The 18,098-nt window shown below is 41.5% G+C and overlaps 1 protein-coding gene across 3 annotated transcripts in view; it reads right to left on the bottom strand.

Moving 5' to 3' along the window:
• UNC5C (unc-5 netrin receptor C) overlaps positions 1–18,098 on the bottom strand; it is a 306,008-nt gene that overhangs the window by 64,111 nt on the left and 223,799 nt on the right. For all 3 annotated transcript variants that reach the window (XM_081876731.1, XM_081876732.1, XM_081876730.1), the window contains exons 4-5: positions 15,037–15,140; positions 102–282 (exon numbers count right to left, since the gene is read on the bottom strand). In XM_081876731.1, the coding sequence (XP_081732857.1) occupies positions 102–282; positions 15,037–15,140 (285 nt within the window). The remainder of the gene's footprint in view (positions 1–101; positions 283–15,036; positions 15,141–18,098) is intronic.

Raw genomic sequence — 18,098 nt, 5'->3', positions numbered from 1 at the left:
AGGTCCTGGAGAGAAATAGCCAACTGGATGGTACAACTCACTGTATTAATTTGGTAGATCAAGCTGTAGTTTCATAGTGAGGCAAAACCATTTCCCCTTACCATAAACAATGACAGCAGCAGTCGTGCTCTTCCTCTTGGCCACAATGTTTTTGGCAACACAAGTATAATTGGCTGTGTCAGAGAGGCGTGCCTGCTTTATGATCAGGTTGTGGTCAATAGTGATGTAAAAATTTCGGTCTTCAACGGGATCAATCACCTCTTCATTTTTCAGCCACTCTACCTGTTGAGATTCACAGGGAAGGTCAGCAACCCCTACCATAAATAGCATGCAGTGGTTTTTTTAAAAATTAATATCTATATCTATATCAGAAGACTAGAAATGTAGGAGGCTGTTCTACTGAATCAAAAAACTGGTCCATCTAACTCAGTACAGTATTGTCTACATACAGGGCCACCAAGAGACAGAAACAGATGGCACTCTGAGCTTTTGCATATATAAATGTAAGTCAATAGGCCTCCTGAAAAGGAAAATATGAAGCAAAATGTGTAGGGGAACTACTGCATTCCTACCCTGCCCTTTGGCAACACTCTTAGAGTGTCTAGCAATAAAAATGTACAATACAGATAGAATCAAAGAACGTTACAATAAATGATGCATCTTGGCTGAGTGTGCTCACAATGCTATAGGCTTGCAAATCTGCCTCACTCACATATTACATTTGTAGACATAAACCCAAAGGATTTTACAAGTAAAACATCTTGTGTTCAGATGTAAAAACAAGGATAATGTGTGCATAGATTCTACTATATATGCTACAAGCATATTAGCCACAGTTGCAACTTAACACTCCTAATCTTTATACGAACATTTAAAAAAATGTTTGTAGACAAACAGAGGGAAATAGTTAAAGATATAGACATGCGTTCTCTAGCTATACAATATTCCATTCATTTCCACTCCAGAGAAGCACCCCATTCTCCCAGAGCCGCCTGAGGTAAGTAGTCTAGCATAACTTGGCTGAACATTCAGTGGCTTATTTGCTTTTGAACTGAGCATGCTTTAGAGACCCAGGATGGATCAAAGCAGTGCCTTCATGTCACTGGATCACTGGAATTTGTGCCCAGCAATTTAATGAAACGAAGAAAAACAGAAATATTCTCAGCCCCTGGCCAACCCAATGGAACACAGAAGGGTCTCACTACTAATAAAGACCCGGTTTGTCCTGACAAACATCCCCTTTACCCTAAACCATTTGAACATCTGCCCAAGGAGACTGGAAGCCAACGAAGCCTGCTCCATCTTATTTCAGTCACAGAAAACACTATGAGCATATAGGCAGTAAGCCTCTCCCGTTTTCAGTAACACAAAGCTTGATTCATTCCTTGCTAGAACCAGTTAAGTCCCACCAAAGGAATGATTACTCCAAGGCAGGAATATCCATATTTGAACCGAGTGTTCTATGTTATCCCATAAATGATCGTTTGGTGTGAATGTGCAAAGCCCTGTCCATAGGTAGGCATTCACATCACCTGCAATCCTCACCACTATGGTGCCTAAAGGCAACTGAGTAGCTTAAGAGGTGTAGAAGAGGCTAGTTAGAGACTCAGCAGATGGTGGCAGAACTGCTTCCTCTTTCTGACATCTGCACCCAAGGCAGCTACCTCCCTCTGCCTAGCGATAGGGTGGGGTGTCTAACTGAATTTAACGAAATGGACTTCTATATAACAAACCTATCTATGATCCTTATTTGTTACAGAAGGATGATACTTAGTTGTTGTTGTTGTTTAGATACTTGTAGTAACAAAGTACAAGGAAACCAAAATACTTTGCACACTTTGCTGCAGAAATCATACCAATATAATGACAGTGCTTTTCAAATATGGAAACTAAATACAGAGAAGCAAACACTGATGATGTAACCCAATACATATCTACTTCGAAATAAGTCCTACAGAGTTTGATGGGGCTTACGCCCAAGTAAATGAGTATGAGTACAAAATGAAGTATAAAATTAACTTTATTAAAAGTACAGTAAAACCAAATACTGCCCGTTGCAGATGTAATAATACAGGAAAACTGGCTCAAGGTATGTTGAGAGCCCAGATAACATAAGCACAGCTGCAGAAAGCCACAAGAAAGACAAGATGGAGTTGAGATATGGGGCAGAGTCACATAAAAGAAGATGATTGGAAAAACCTCTCTAATGATGTTTGCCATTTTCTCCTGTACCTTAGGCTAACTTCCCTCCTATGGTTCCATCTCTTTCATAATGTTTCTCAAAATCAAGCCTTGCTATGCCTTCTTCATCAGAGCTCTGTTATAATTTCTTCTAAAATGCTGGATACACACTCAGAGGATGAAAATTCAAACCATTTGCCAATGTTTTATGTGTATAATTTATCATAAAAGACAGGATATTGCATTTTAAGCTCCTTGGGGCTTTGACCAAAACCACCAGATCTACTCGTAGGGCCTTTAAAAAATGAGAGAGTTATAATGCCACTGGTAATAGTACTATATAAAGCAAACAACAATTGCTCCAGATAGAAAATGCACATTGCAATTACCTCAGGAAAATGAAGGACAGTTTGCAATAAAAAGTCCTGCTTCATCTATATTTTCACATATTTCAGTAATTTAGGAGCTCCATATTACTATAGTTCTATGCTTTATGCTTCTTTACATCAGACACCCCTGTGATATCGTCAGATTTAGATCCCCTAATTTTGGTGTGAAATGAAGCTTCTGTCCTAACAGAACAGTTGTGCCATGGATAAAGGATTAAGGCCCTACTTACTCAATACCATGGAGCCAATCTGAATCAGGGCCCTCTACAGCTGCTATTTTTAAAAAGAAGGTTATTGTAACTGATATATATGCAAATAACACATCTGCTTGTGAATCCAGGTCTTCTCACTCTGATAGCAGCTAGCGGATTTCTTTATCCCTACTGTCCTCGTTTGCACGTAACACTGAACTAAACTATGGCTTTTCCTTTCCTTTTTTCCCCTTTAAATTTTTTATTTATTAAATTTTCAAATTTAACAATAAATAATAAAGAAAGAAAAAACACAAAAAACCATTCCATTTGAATTATACATCCAAATCTAATCTTTCCACTTTCAGACTTCCTTCAGTCTATCTGGAAATTTTCATGTTTTCACAATTATTCACAATTCTTACATCTATATTGTTTTGTTTTTTTAACCAAATCAATCTTAACAATTATTATAAAACAATATTTCTTTCCATTATTATCCCAGAGCTTCTTGAAAACCTACAAACGTTAATTGACCTTCACATATATTCTTAATATACTCTGTAAATTTATCCCAGTCCTTGGTAAATCTCTGGTCTCGCCGGTTCCGAATTCTGCCCATTAGCTTGTCTAATTCTGTGTATTCCATCAACTTCATTCTCCATTCTTCTTTCGTTGGGATTTCTTCCTGTTTCCATTTTTGTGCCACCAAAATTCTTGCCGCTGTTACTGCATATAAAAACAACTTCTCATCCTTCTTTTTTATGTCATTTCCTAGTATTCCTAACAGAAAAGTTTCTGGTTTTTTTTAACAAAGGTATATTTCAACATTTTTTTCAATTCATTATAAATCATTTCCCAGAAACCTTTCATTTTTTTACATTCCCACCACATATGATAGAATGTTCCTTCTTTCTCCTGACATTTCCAACATTTATTACTCATTTTATACATCTTTCCAAGTTTTACTGGTGTAACATGCCACCTATATAACATTTCCATAACATTTTTTTTATTGTAGTACATGCAGTAAATTTCATTCCTGAGCTAAACCATGGCTTAGTATGAATGAGCAAATTTTCCCAAAGAAAATATGGCAGCTGTTTTGGTCCTTTCCTGGCCATTGTGCTGCTGTGCCAAGCCATGGTTTGACTTACAATGTTTCCTGAATTCATGTTTATGGTTTAACTCTCCCAGACAAATTTTGAGCTGTAAACCATAGGACACACAGCTCACAGTCTGGAAGAGAATATATGGAACATGAGCCAGGATGCAACACTAACACAAGTCATAACTTAACTTAGTGCAATGCAACCACATAACAACCACAGGAGCAAAGCAGCCACAAACTCCCCACTAGGAGCTCACACATTTTCTTGTTTGCAGTTAGCCAATCATGGCTCACACAAAAGGAAACTGAAGAGAGTTTGGATTTGATATCCTGCTTTATCACAACCCTAAGGAGTCTCAAAGCGGCTAACAATCTCCTTTCCCTTCCTCCCCTACAAAAAACTCTCTCTGAGGTGAGTGAGGCTGAGAGACTTCAGAGAAGTGTGACTAGCCCAAGGTCACCCAGCAGCTGCATGTGGAGGAGCGGGGACGCGAACCCGGTTCACCAGATTACGAGTCCACTGCTCTTAACCACTACACCACACTGGCTACATCACACTGAAGGAGCTTTGAATGTGAGCAAAACATTAATGTATCTCTCAACCATGCCAAAATTTCATGCTAAAAGATGCATATATATTCTCTCACCCTCCTCACCTACATCTGCAATATAGGAACAATTAGCCCACAAATGCTAGAGCACCTTTCATGCACAGTGATAACATAACAGATAAGTCACTGAAGCTCCTTTGCTTTTTTGATGCACACCATTGCCCATAAAGAAGCAGCTGTGATACCCACAGGGTCCCAACAACCTAACACCATAAATACTACAGTGCTGTTGCAGAATTTTCACTGTAACAAAACACCTGGATAATTCTTCCAACATGTCAGGCTAAGGAAAATGTGATTGCATGCAACTTCATGCCCTCCCTGTGTGTGAAAACACACACACACACACAACACACACAGTATTGCTAAAGCATGTGCAAGGCTTTCATGACACTGCATTCATAGGGAAGAAATGCACAATCCACTGTGGCAGCAATTTAGAGCACTATGCACCTTGTAGTTCCTGCTTTCTCTCGCTCACTCTCTCCTACTCCCTGGTGGGAGACAGATGTGTTGTCTCTAATTATTCACTGATTGGCATCGGAAGATATATTAACATAATTGGCACATTTGTTCTAATTAACTGAGGGAACCTGCCACATGTCACCCAACATGAAATGTGAGACCAACAGCCATCAGCAAGGGAGAAAAACCCACAATTGTCACAAGGGCTCCCTTACATGGCCCTAATCAGGTCTGTAGAACATTTTGAGCAACTGTTTAATGTTAAAATAATGAATTGAGGGCAGGCAAAGCAAATTAGTTTTAGGTTTTGCATAGTCTACTTAAAAGTCACACCAGTTGATTATTTGGCGTATATTTAATTTTTAACCTTTGAAAATATAAATCTGTATACAAATCATGGACTGTTGCATTCTTAAAAGAAGCACACTCCTCCTCCTCACAGGAGAAAATGATTTGCCTATCATTTGGGCCTGCTAGAATATACATGCACATCATATAATGAAACCTTATTTTGCATTTAAACTTAAGCATTGAACAATGTCTGGTGGAACGAGCTTTATCATGATGCGAGACAATTTCAATTAGCTCTTCAAAGGTTTGGCAGTGGGTTTTTCAGGTGCTACCAAGCTTCTAACTGTGCCATATGTCTTTGCGCCACAAACAGCTGCACTGCACACTTTTTTGTGATCATCAATATAATTAGCAATGAAGTGCTTTCTGCCTGCTGCAACCCAGTCCTCCTATCAGCATCAAACAATTTCATAATTCCATAGGTAGTCATTTTCCAGCCACGCTCCTCCTTATAGCATATTAAGAATCAGGGAAGCAGCTTATCCTCATCACCAGGTACAACATAATAGAGGCGACCCTCACAGTATGAAATGATAACAGGGTTTTACTTTGTTATCTGTTCACACAAGCAACAGTTTGACACCCATCCTGGAAAACAGGACAACCGCTGAGCATGCTCTGTCTTAACTCTAATAAACATGAATTTGCCATTTTCCCCACCAGGATATATATATCCTATCCTTCCTCAGCAGAACTCAAGGCAGCTGACAACAACAAATTAAAACACTAACAAATATAACACAGCAGACTAAAAAAAATTGAGGGAGTTAAAACTGTTACTAAAATTAATTTCATCATCACAGCTTCCAACGAGCTAAAAGGAATTGATCAAAGGATCTTACTGGAAGGAACAGTGAGAAAGTACAGCTGGTAAAGGCAACTGGACCTGGGTTAAGAGCCGATGAAGCAGGAGAGACATGCAAGAAAGGTGTTCATACATCACATTCAATAAGTGTATAATCTGAGTATCTGTGCACACAATAGTTGAACTGTATACTCAAAGTTTTTCACATGTAATATCAACAAGTGTACACACTGGATAGTTGAGCTGTACTCTTTATGTTCAAGGAGTGTGCAGGCTGTTTCTCTGACCACAGTAGGTGAGCTGTATGCTTGTACAGTTATTCACTTGTAACATTCAATGAGTATACAGTCTATTTACACGGTATTTGAGCTGTACAAATCAACAAACAGTGTGCATATGTACAGACAGCTTGTACTGGTTTACAGGATCATGGGTGAACACACCTAAAGGAACCTGGAATGAAGGAACCTGACATAAACAGGGCCCAATAGAAATAAATCCAAAGAGGATAATTTGGGACCTGCCCTCATCCACCCAGGGAGCAGATTCAGGCAATTGCCTAAGAGGGAGATGAAGCAGACATCCCAGTAAAAATATATCAAAAGCAAGGGCCAAGGAAAAGAAGGCAGGGCAAAAGCTGGTGGTGGTTTAGAAAAAAAAGAGAGGAACAAGGGAAGGCAGCAGCTAGTTGAATAGACCAGGAAATTCATAACAGAAAGTGGTGAAAGGGCAGGAGGCTTTCAGGAGGAGGGGGCCTAGTGGGGCAAGTGAAAGGAGTAGCCCAGTGCTATCTCACACGGGTTTTCAGGCAGTGGAAGGTAAAAGAGGTTGTTGCTTGAAGCACCAAGATTATCGCCCTTTATTCCTTTCTTTCTTATCTGTTTTGTTTTATTTCATGGGGGGAAACCCCTTCTGGTGCTGGCACTTCTTTGCCACTCAAGTCACCCAACCTTGCCTCCATTGCTCCTCGATCTATGCTTTTGCCCTCTTACTCTGCTGCTTGTCTGCCTTGAGTTAACAAGAGCGCAGACTGCGACCCGTTGCTGAGAGCGCTGGTCTGGAAGTCTTCAGAAGGTGGGGCAAAGGAATCAGTGTGCAGGACGGGAAAGTGGTAAGTGACCCATTCCAAAGCTGCAGCCAAAGTTTCTGTTTCTGAACTTATTCTCTGTAACTATTAAAACATACCCCGTAGCTCTGCAGAACCTCCTTGCCTTCTCTGCCCTACTGATACCTTCCAGATGATGCCCCACAATAGGTGTCACACAGCTTTGCAAGTGACAGCGCCACTTCCTGCCCTATCAGTATTCACAGTCATCTTTGCCTCTAGCGTTCCACCCGCCTTATAAAAGCTTTCCCCTTTCTGAACAGAATACAAAACACAGCCAGGGCGACAAGAGCACCTGCATAGAAATGCATACACACAGGAGTTCCAATTAAGGGATAATGGCAGAGAAAGAAAAGAGGAAAAAACAAGAGCCACTCTCATCAAACAAAGCAAACAGCAGTTATATTAACAATCAATTAGACACAGCAGCCACCTGATGCTACATATTTGGATAAGTCCCAGGCTGCTCTGAGCTTTCTGCCCAGACAATGCCAGCTGAGCAGAATTTGAGTCACACTCATCCCAGCTTCACAAGCAAATGTGATTGCTTGACATCACAGTAACTGCCCCCTATGCTTCCCCTCACCCACATCTAACTGGATTTAAGCAGGTACAATGGCAGTTTTGAAGCCCAATTGGGTCACCAAGTTTTACAGCTGATGTTCTGCAATTAAACTCTTAGGGAGAAGCAGCCCCTTTATAATTAGCGAGGCAATTATCCCCTTGTTGAAGGTGCAGCGAATCACACATTCCAATGCAAAACTTCATTTAGCTGCTTATGGCATATTAACTAATCTTAGATCTCACTGATGTTTGATCTATAACCTTATTGCTAGGAATTAATTTGATGAGTCTGCCTCACTCAGAGACCGTTCCTCACTCCCAATGAGATTCGGGCATCTTTGAAAAGAGAAGAAGCAAAGAAAAAACGAATTAATTGCTAATAACTTGGCTGTGTTACTTTGGAAGCATCAGTATGTGTCCTAGAAAGAAAAAAGAGAGAACACAGGCTTGTCTTTCCCAGAGGACTACTGGTGGTAGGGCCTTGTTTAAAGAGTATCTAAGACCGCACTCTTCACTGGGGCAATACTGTTAAAGACACCCACTCTGGAAACCCAACACAAATGGATCCACACTGCCACTGACTATATGTCGTTTTCAATTAGGGCTCCAATGCCCAAGGTTGTGTTAAGGTTTTCCTTGGAAGGAACTAAGAGAATCACAAATTCTTAGTGGTGCCATCTGGTTCAGATCAGAAACATACTGTGAGGAAGTTAGCCATCATTTTTCTGCACCTCCTGCCCCAGTTTACACGCTATGACAACAATCTAGACCTTTAAATTTGATGTGTCTTGGTGTCATAAAAAGAAATGTGTATTTTTTTCCAATATAGTAGAGCCATTGTGGCACAGCGGAAAGAGTGTTGAACAAGGACCAGAGAGACCAGGACTCAAATCCCTGCCCAGCTATGAAACTCACTGGCTGACTGAGCCAGTCATTGTTTCTCAGTCCAACCTACCCCACAGGGCTGTTATGAGGATAAAATGGGGAGGGGAAGAGCCTTGTATGCAACCTTGCGCTTTTAGGAGGAGAAGTAGGAAAGGATATCTCTTCAATCTCTATTCCCCCATGATACTTTTTGGATGTAACAGATGCTCAGTTGTGGACTGATATTGTTATATACCTTTTATCGCTGGCTCTGCCTCAACTTTTGCCCTCGACTGTACATAATTTGGAATACTTAAATAATGTACTCCACTGTTGCTGCTGCTGCTTACTGGTCTCTCAGTTAGTCACTTGTTATTTTTCTTGAAAATAACAAAATCCATATTCAGAAAGAAAGAGTTGGGTAGGTAGAACAATCATCTGACTTCAGATCCTGGGTTAACAGGGAAAACCTGCTAACATAACCCTTAACCATGGTGCTATACACAGATTCATTAACTATGGTTAAGCAACCAGTGATGTTGGTAGAAAAAAGCCAGAGCTACTGCAAATGTCATATTGCTTTTGCCATTCTTCCTACAACATTAACCTTTTCCTTCATCAGCTACTGGATTGCTGCTGCACTAATACTAGTGAAAGAGATGCCGAGTTGATTTTTCCATTGGCTGAACAAATCGTCTGCTGCCTTTCCTGGCTCCAAGCTACCCAGAATAATGAATCTGGCTTTGACTCTAGGCCTTCTGGGCAATGTGTAGAATTCCTAACACACACCCATTCATTTGGATTTGGCTGTCTCTTACAAGGCCTGCAACTCCAATCCACTCAAACAAATGCTATGTTTCAGTGAAGCCTCAACTCAAGCTGAGCTGCTGCTGCTTTTAGAAACTGTAGCTGGCTGCTAGCCAGCTCCTCCTATGTGTTGGGTCTTGGGAATGGCAGCTTCTAGAGCTCCCGCTGGCTCCAGAATACAGTTCACACAAAAGTAAAGCAACTGCATCTCTACATTGTCTTATAATGGGAAACCAACACAGAGCAGCCAACACCCATCTGGACAAGGGCTGGAAGGAAAGATGGAAACAGTGGTGTAGCTTCCTGTACAAAAGGTCACTTTGAAGTTCAGGAGTGGCTAGTAGCTAGAGGCAACAGGCACAGTCCTGAAGACCAGTCAGCTCTTTAGGCTCATCAAAGCAGTATTGAAACTGAGCTCTTTGGTATGCGAAGAGTGCACTGTGTGGCCTGTGCATTTGGCTAGACAGTAGACTTTACTTGTGACAATCATACACACAGAGATATTGTAGAGTTAGAAAACAATGAAGCTGTTTATTATAGGAAGTGCATAACTTCAATAAAAAAGGTTTCTAGTTCCAACCTAACTAATCTAGAGAAGACAAAGCAGATCTCTGAGGATAGATCCAAGCAGTGGCATAGCGTGGGTTGTCAGCACCCGGCGCAAGGCAAGTAATTTGCGCCCCCTAACCTGTGGATTTGCGCCCCCTAACCCGTGGATTTGCGCCCCCTAACCCTAACCCCCAGATGTTGCGGCCGGTGCGGCTGGCCCCCCTGCACCCCTCACGCTACGCCACTGGATCCAAGAAGACCTCTCATCTTGAGGTTTGATAGAGAAGTGTGAGGAGAAGGAAGTTGTGCACAGGATGTGACCTAAGATGTATCAGTCCAAACTTTAAAGAGATAGGGAAGACAGCAAAGAAGTCAAAGGAGCAGGGATAGTCTGGGAATCTGGAGGCAGAGCAAACCCACACTTTCACTGCTGTACATCTCAGTCTTCTGAATAATAAGATATGTCCTGCCATTTGTCATTATCCAGAGTTTCATGATGGACTAGGGATTCTTAAATACCGTAACTCACTCTTTACAACTTCCTCTATGAAATGAGCTGATCTACACTTCTCAGACCAAAGTGCAGCTCAGAACATAGCTGTCTACTGCATTTTGCACTTTTCCAAATGTGATGCAGCTTAAGACAAAAAAAACACATTTTTAAAAGAAAAAAATGCACATTTAAATATGCTAGGCTACTGGGTTTACTTTTCTTCTAAGTGGAACAGGAAGTAATGGTTAGAGTCTTGAACTGGGACCTGGTAGACCAGGGAGCAAATCCCTACTGAGCCATGAAGCTTGGGAAAATCACAGACTGTCAGTGTACCCCATCTCACAGGATTGCTGCAAGGTTAAAATGGTGGGGACCATGTACGCTATCTTGATGTCCTTGGTGGTAAGGTAACCATAAAATGTAGCCATTTAATGTAACCATAAAATAACAGAATTATAGAATTATAAGGGACCCCAAGAATCATCCACTCCACTCCCTGCAATGCAGGAATCACAACTAAACCATCACTAGCAGATGGCCATCCAAGCTCTGCTTAAAAACCTACACTGAAGGAGGGTCCACCACCTTCCATAAAATAAGACCAAGTAGTAACACGTGACTGTGTTGAATACATTATCTGGCTTGTCTTCCGAAGTCAGGGACATAGCTAGTTGTCTGACTTCCAACACCTACTTCTTACTCTGTTAACTATGCTATTATAATAAAAGTCTTTCAAGCAAATGAGTATAGCCTTAAACAAAGCGTGCATTCATCTCCAAAATTAAAATAATTATGTAATCCTTCAACCAACCCAGTTATCTTTCATCACTTTATCTCGCCAGTTACAGCTAGTGGCAGCAGTAAAACGCCACATTAAGGTATTCATGCTCATTTGTGTTTGCTCCTTTGTTCCTTTAATAGCGTTGGAAGGAGTCTATACAGAAGCTCTATTAGGCTAATCTCCAATCTGGGTGTTTGATCTCCCCCTCCTGGCTTCAAAAACAAGCAAGAAAAGAAAAAAGAAAAAGAAAGGCAAGGTAAGGTGGAGGTAGGTAGGTGGGCAGAAGCCATTAACAGTATTATTCAGAATAGCTACTGCACAGATGACTCTGGGACCCACCAAGTGTTAATTGGTGTCTGCCCCGACAGCAGTACAAATAGGTTTAACAGTCAATTAGCTTGCAGACATCAATCTCTTCTGCTTGACAAAGTGAATTAATATGTTGCATGGTCTGGAAAAACGGCAGCTATTAACAGGCCAGCTCTGGGGATGATCATTCTAGAGTTCAGTCTTGATGCATTTTTACGAGACATGATGGGAAGGCTCAGGGCTTTCGTAGAAAGAATGTTTTCCAGCCTGGAAGCCTTCTTCAACTCATCCCAGATTCAGCAGCTAGGGCAGACTTTGTTTACTAAATGGTGACAGAAATGCAGTCTGTACACGCTCAGTGGTGCTGCCCTCCTGTTTACCACTTCATGCGTTCCTGGGTGAACCCTGCCTCAAACTAATAATTATTCTCTTCCCCTTCATGCATTGCAGCGGGGGTGTGGAGTGTTAGTGGACAGGTAGTACCTCTGGTGGGACACGTCACATCGTGCTCCTTTTGGGGTTGTTTGTCCACCTTTGTGGAATGCTCTTTCCAGGGAGGTTCACCTGGTGCTTTCAATACATATTTTTAGGCACCAGGCAAAAATATTCTTTTTCAACCAGGCCTCTGGCTGAGTAATATTCTACAGCCTTCCAAATGTTTCTGTGGGAAGGGGAGTATTGTTTTGTTGTTTTTGTATTAATCGTTTACAGTGGTACCTTGGGTTAAGAACTTAATTCATTCTGGAGGTCTGTTCTTAACCTGAAACTGTTTTTCACCTGAGGTACTACTTTAGCTAATGGGGCCTCCCGCTGCTGCTCCGCGATTTCTATTCTCATCCTGAAGGAAAGTTCTTAACCTGAGGTACTATTTCTGGGTTAGTGGAGTCTGTAACCTGAAGCGTCTGTAACCCGAGGTACCACTGTACTTGTGTTTTTCTCTTGTATTTTATTCCGTGAGCCACGCTGTGAACCTTTGTGATAAAGGGCAGTATATAAATTTAATAAATTAATAAATAAACTAGGTTAGTCATCTGTTTCTTATGAGGAATTTTTTTCTCTCTATCCTCAGGAGTGGAATAGCTATGAAAATTTGACAGACTATGTCAATGAATAAATTAACTTTTTAAAATTGTGTTTGGGAAGGGGCAAATCAAAGAAGAGTCTCATTGCTTGAAAAATTGTGACCTTACATATTATAGAGAGCCAGTGTGGTGTAGTGGTTAAGAGTGGTAGACTCGTAATCTGGTGAACTGGGTTCGCGTCTCCGCTCCTCCACATGCAGCTGCTGGGTGACCTTGGGCTAGTCACACTTCTCTGAAGTCTCTCAGCCCCACTCACCTCACAGAGTGTTTGCTGTGGGGGAGGAAGGGAAAGGAGATTGGTAGTCACTGTGAGGCTCCTTAAGGGGAGTGAAAGGTGGGATATCAAATCCAAACTACTACTCTTCTTCTTCTTCTTCTTCTTCTTCTTCTTCTTCTTCTTCTTCTTCTTTACGGGAATGTGATTAGGTCTAGAGCAGGCATGGGGAATTTCTGGCCTTCTACATGTTAGACTTCAACTCCTTGCCATCATTGTCAATGGTCAGGGATTATGGGAGTTGTAGTCCAGCAACAACTGGAGGGCCACAGGTTCTTCTCATCATCTCCGTCGAGAGAAAACAAACAGTAAGAAATACTGCTACCCATTTCGTATGTTGTTAAATCAAAATGCTTCCTACACAGTCAGCTGGTGTGCTTAGAAGCTTATAGCATCTGTAAAAAATGTTTGATACTTTCTATATTTGGAGTGTCATCTTTCTTTTCCAATCTTTTAAATAATTAAAAAACCAAAACAATTTATGGCACTATTTTTTCCTCTTTTTCTGGAAAAAGACGATAATATTTCTTGGCAGGCTATGCACAACAAAAGTGAAAGCTTCCTGTCTACTCATCATGCTGTTTTTCCCTCTATCTTTGGCACGTAATCAGACTTCCTGCTCCTAGCTATTAAGATATTGGGAGGTACAGATCTGTGTTATGCATGTAATACTGCACGCAGACAATCTACCAGTCATGAGTAATCTCAGCTCCTTGCAAAGGTAATGAAGTCCCTAAGTACCACCATGCATCTGCAATATGACATGCCCTGATGCAGATTCTGTTGTCTGCAACAGCTGGTTGGTGGGATGTTTGGAGGCAAAGGAATATCAGCTGATTAGTACACCATGGCCACTGCAAAGCTGGCTTATTAGAAGTCAGCTCATCTTTCCACTGAATTATTATTCCTCCTCCTTCTCCTGCCCCAGGAAATAAGAAAGCAAAGAAAGAAAATATGGGAGTAAAACAGAATTAATCATATATGATTTTATTCACTTGCTTGCCCACAGTTTTGCTGGAACTGTGATGTGTAGTTTCAGAGTAAGGTTCAGGTAGCCTGTAGAGCCTCACAAGAAATCAACCATCAAAGCACATGCCAAGCAGCTTTATACTAAACAATCCTTACTTGTCTTTTAGCAAGTTGGCAAGACTTTTAATTTGGCAGATGGGAAAAATAAGGGCCACATTCTGAAACAGGTGAATTAAACATAATAAACTCTCCCAGAGAGATGGCAGCTGCTTGGTGATCCAGTGGAACACAACAACAATAGAAGTGGCCTGTGCAGCTTGTATTATGAGCTTAAATACAAAGTCGTTATGTACTTAGAAGAGGAGGAGAATGCTTATTTTAAACTATCACCAACTAGAAGGAACAGTACATTTCCATAATCAGCACAACTACCAGACTTAGGGGGTTATTCTTCACAGATGGTGTCCCCATGCTGAAAGCTGACTCTTTTTTCCTCTTCTCAGTAGGGTCACTTCCACAAGGAAGATAAAAGAATACCCACCCATGAGTTTTTAATTGCTATTAAGTAAAACAGACATGGAACATTAAAAGATGGATTATGGCCTTCCTTTCTTCTAGCTTCCTATCAGATCACAGCATGTGAATTCTTATAGTCATGCAGCTTGAATGACTTGCCATATGCACGAGTGTAGTAGTAAAACAAAATACAGCATTTATTAAAAAAGTTTTTAATAATGTATGTGAAAGCCCGTTGTCATAATAGTAGCATGTTAAAAAGGATGTCTGGGTGGGAGATAACAGTGATGCATTCATAAATTCTTCCCAGTGTTTGTCTTAGAGATAACAGATAGAATTTTGCTGTGTTCTAGTTTCTTGAAAAGGGAGCAAAAGAATGAAACTAAACTGCCTGTAGCTCTGCCTAGTGGGGCATTCTAATTGACTCTGAAGTCATTAATCAGTTCCCAATCAATCTATTCTACCAGCAGCAGGCAGTTAGATCTCCATTACCTCCCATTTATCATGCCATCGCCTAATTCACTGCACCATTAGCCACAGATTAGGCCTCAGTTAGGATAACTGTGTCAGTTCCCCCTCCCTTTACTTCCCTCGCGTAAGAAAAGCTGTTGCCACTCACCTCAGCAACTGGGATTCCTTCAGGAGGCCGACACTGGAGAAGGACTTCCTGTTCCAAAGATACTTCCTTCCCAAGTGGCTCTTGCTCAAAAGTCTTCCGCAGATCTAGGGTGAAAAAAGAAGACCAAAAGTATTTCACTGTAGTGTTTATTCTAGCTTTGGAAAGTGCATTGTAATGATGGCTGTGGTGTGCACGTGGAAAGAAGTCTCCTATTTTGTCACCACTGTACCCTCTTGTGATATTTGGTTATTGAGAGCTGGACTACACAATGCCAATGATGGAAGACATGTTTTGCCCTCACTGCTGTAATGAATGGCAGTTACCATGTATGTGGGAGAAAGTAGATGGTAAGGCCCTGAGGGACTGAGGAACTATCTCAGGTTGACGGTTAAATCTGCTTTCCGACATCACCTTAAAATTAAGTCATTGCTTAGAACTGAATATTTTCATTGTCTGATCGTAGGTGCAGGTTTTTTTTGGCCACAGCAGAGTGTGGCAGACTCTCAGTTTTTATATAGATGCAGAAAACATGAAGTGTGCGGTAATCTTGCCCATGACAGACACTATTTATTATTTTCCAGGGCAACTGAAGATTTGAATGCTTGTTCTCTAATTTGTTTTGGGAATCAAATTGGAAATGATTTCTTAGCTGATTATGAAGTCACTGATAGTACTTCCTCGATCATCTGCCGACATGGCCCAATGCCATCTTGCTTTGTTGGCATTAATCCATAATGCACTGATTGCAGGTTGATGGGCACACATCACAGTTAGCAAACAGATGACTTAAGGACTCCTAGCCATTAGATTACTTCTTTCAACTGAGCCCACTGGCAACCCACAGGAATGCTGAAGCAGAGCAAAATCTGTTTAGGTTCTCTATAACAAAAATGTTTTCTAGGGGAAACATCTGAATCACAAAGTATCAAGTTCAAGAGTGCATTGTATTAGTGTGAGAGGGAAAAGATTCCAGAAAGTCCTTCGGACGTTCAGACCTGCTCCTGACTCTTCAAGTACCTCAATGCCTTCTTTGCCTCAGTCTTCTCCGATAAAGAAAACAATGCCCGACCTGAAGAATTTGGAGCAAATGATTCAGCAGAGGAAACACAGCCCAGAATAACTAAGGAGATAGTACAAGAATACTTGGCTAGTTTAGATGTATTCAAGTCTCCAGAGCCAGATGAACTGCATCCAAGAGTATTAAAAGAACTGGCAGATGTGATCTCAGAACCACTGGCAGTCATCTTTGAGAATTCCTGGAGAACCGGCGAAGTCCCGGCAGACTGGAGGAGGGCAAATGTTGTCCCTATTTTCAAAAAGGGGAAAAGAGAGGACCCAAATAATTACCGCCCAGTCAGTCTGACATCAATACCAGGGAAGATTCTGGAGCAGATCATTAAGCAAACAGTCTGTGAGAAAGGAATGCTGTGATCACCAATAGTCAGCATGGATTTCTGAAAAATAAGTCATGTCAGACTAACCTGATCTCGTTTTTTGACAGAATTACAAGCCTGGTAGATGAAGGGAACCCAGTGGATGTAGCCTACCTTGATTTCAGCAAGGCATTTGACAAGGTGCCCCATGATATTCTTGTAAAGAAGCTGGTAAAATGCGGTCTTGACTATGCTACCACTCAGTGGATTTGTAACTGGCTGACTGACCGAACCCAAAGGGTGCTCATGAATGGTTCCTCTTCATCCTGGAGAAGAGTGACTAGTGGGGTGCCACAGGGTTCTGTCTTGGGCCCGGTCTTATTCAACATCTTTATCAACGACTTGGATGATGGACTCAAGGGCATCCTGATCAAATTTGCAGATGACACCAAACTGGGAGGGGTGGCTAACACCCCAGAGGAGAGGATCACACTTCAAAACGACCTTGACAGATTAGAGAACTGGGCCAAAACAAACAAGATGAATTTTAACAGGGAGAAATGTAAAGTATTGCACTTGGGCAAAAAAAAATGAGAGGCACAAATACAAGATGGGTGACACCTGGCTTGAGAGCAGTACATGTGAAAAGGATCTAGGAGTCTTGGTTGACCACAAACTTGACATGAGCCAACAGTGTGACGCGGCAGCTAAAAAAGCCAACGCAATTCTGGGCTGCATCAATAGGAGTATAGCATCTAGATCAAGGGAAGTAATAGTGCCACTGTATTCTGCTCTGGTCAGACCTCACCTGGAGTACTGTGTCCAGTTCTGGGCACCACAGTTCAAGAAGAACACTGACAAACTGGAACGTGTCCAGAGGAGGGCAACCAAAATGGTCAAAGGCCTGGAAACGATGCCTTATGAGGAACGACTAAGGGAGCTGGGCATGTTTAGCCTGGAGAAGAGGAGGTTAAGGGGTGATATGATAGCCATGTTCAAATATATAAAAGGATGTCACATAGAGGAGGGAGAAAGGTTGTTTTCTGCTGCTCCAGAGAAGCGGACACGGAGCAATGGTTCCAAACTACAAGAAAGAAGATTCCACCTAAACATTAGGAAGAACTTCCTGACAGTAAGAGCTGTTCGACAGTGGAATTTGCTGCCAAGGAGTGTGGTGGAGTCTCCTTCTTTGGAGGTCTTTAAGCAGAGGCTTGACAACCATATGTCAGGAGTGCTCTGATGGTGTTTCCTGCTTGGCAGGGGGTTGGACTCGATGGCCCTTGTGGTCTCTTCCAATTCTATGATTCTATGATTCTATGAATACAGTTATCACCTTGCAACAGATAGCAGTAATATTCCTAGTTGTTGAATTTGGTATTTTACTTGCTACTTGGTCCATTTACCTAAGGTTGACCATCATTTATACATATATGTTAGATTAATTTCCATATTTGACAGTAAACAATCTGATCTATTCTAGTCTGCTAAATTATGGGACTTTTAAAACACACGTGGGAAGTAGAATCACTAAGCTCTGTAGTCACTTTTCTGCTGGGTTCAATGGGACATGGCTTGTATTAAAAAACAGTGTCGGGGTGATCTGTTGTCTTGGGGATGGCCCAACCATTATGCAGAGTGAGGCAGCTGCCTGAGATGGCAGGTGCTGGGGACAGCCCCCTCATCTATTCT

Source organism: Podarcis erhardii, assembly GCF_964252035.2.
Source record: "Podarcis erhardii genome assembly, chromosome: 9".
Classification (NCBI taxonomy): Eukaryota; Metazoa; Chordata; class Lepidosauria; order Squamata; family Lacertidae; genus Podarcis; species Podarcis erhardii.
Note: the sequence above shows the minus strand (reverse complement) of the source record. Positions and strands in the feature narration are given on the sequence as shown.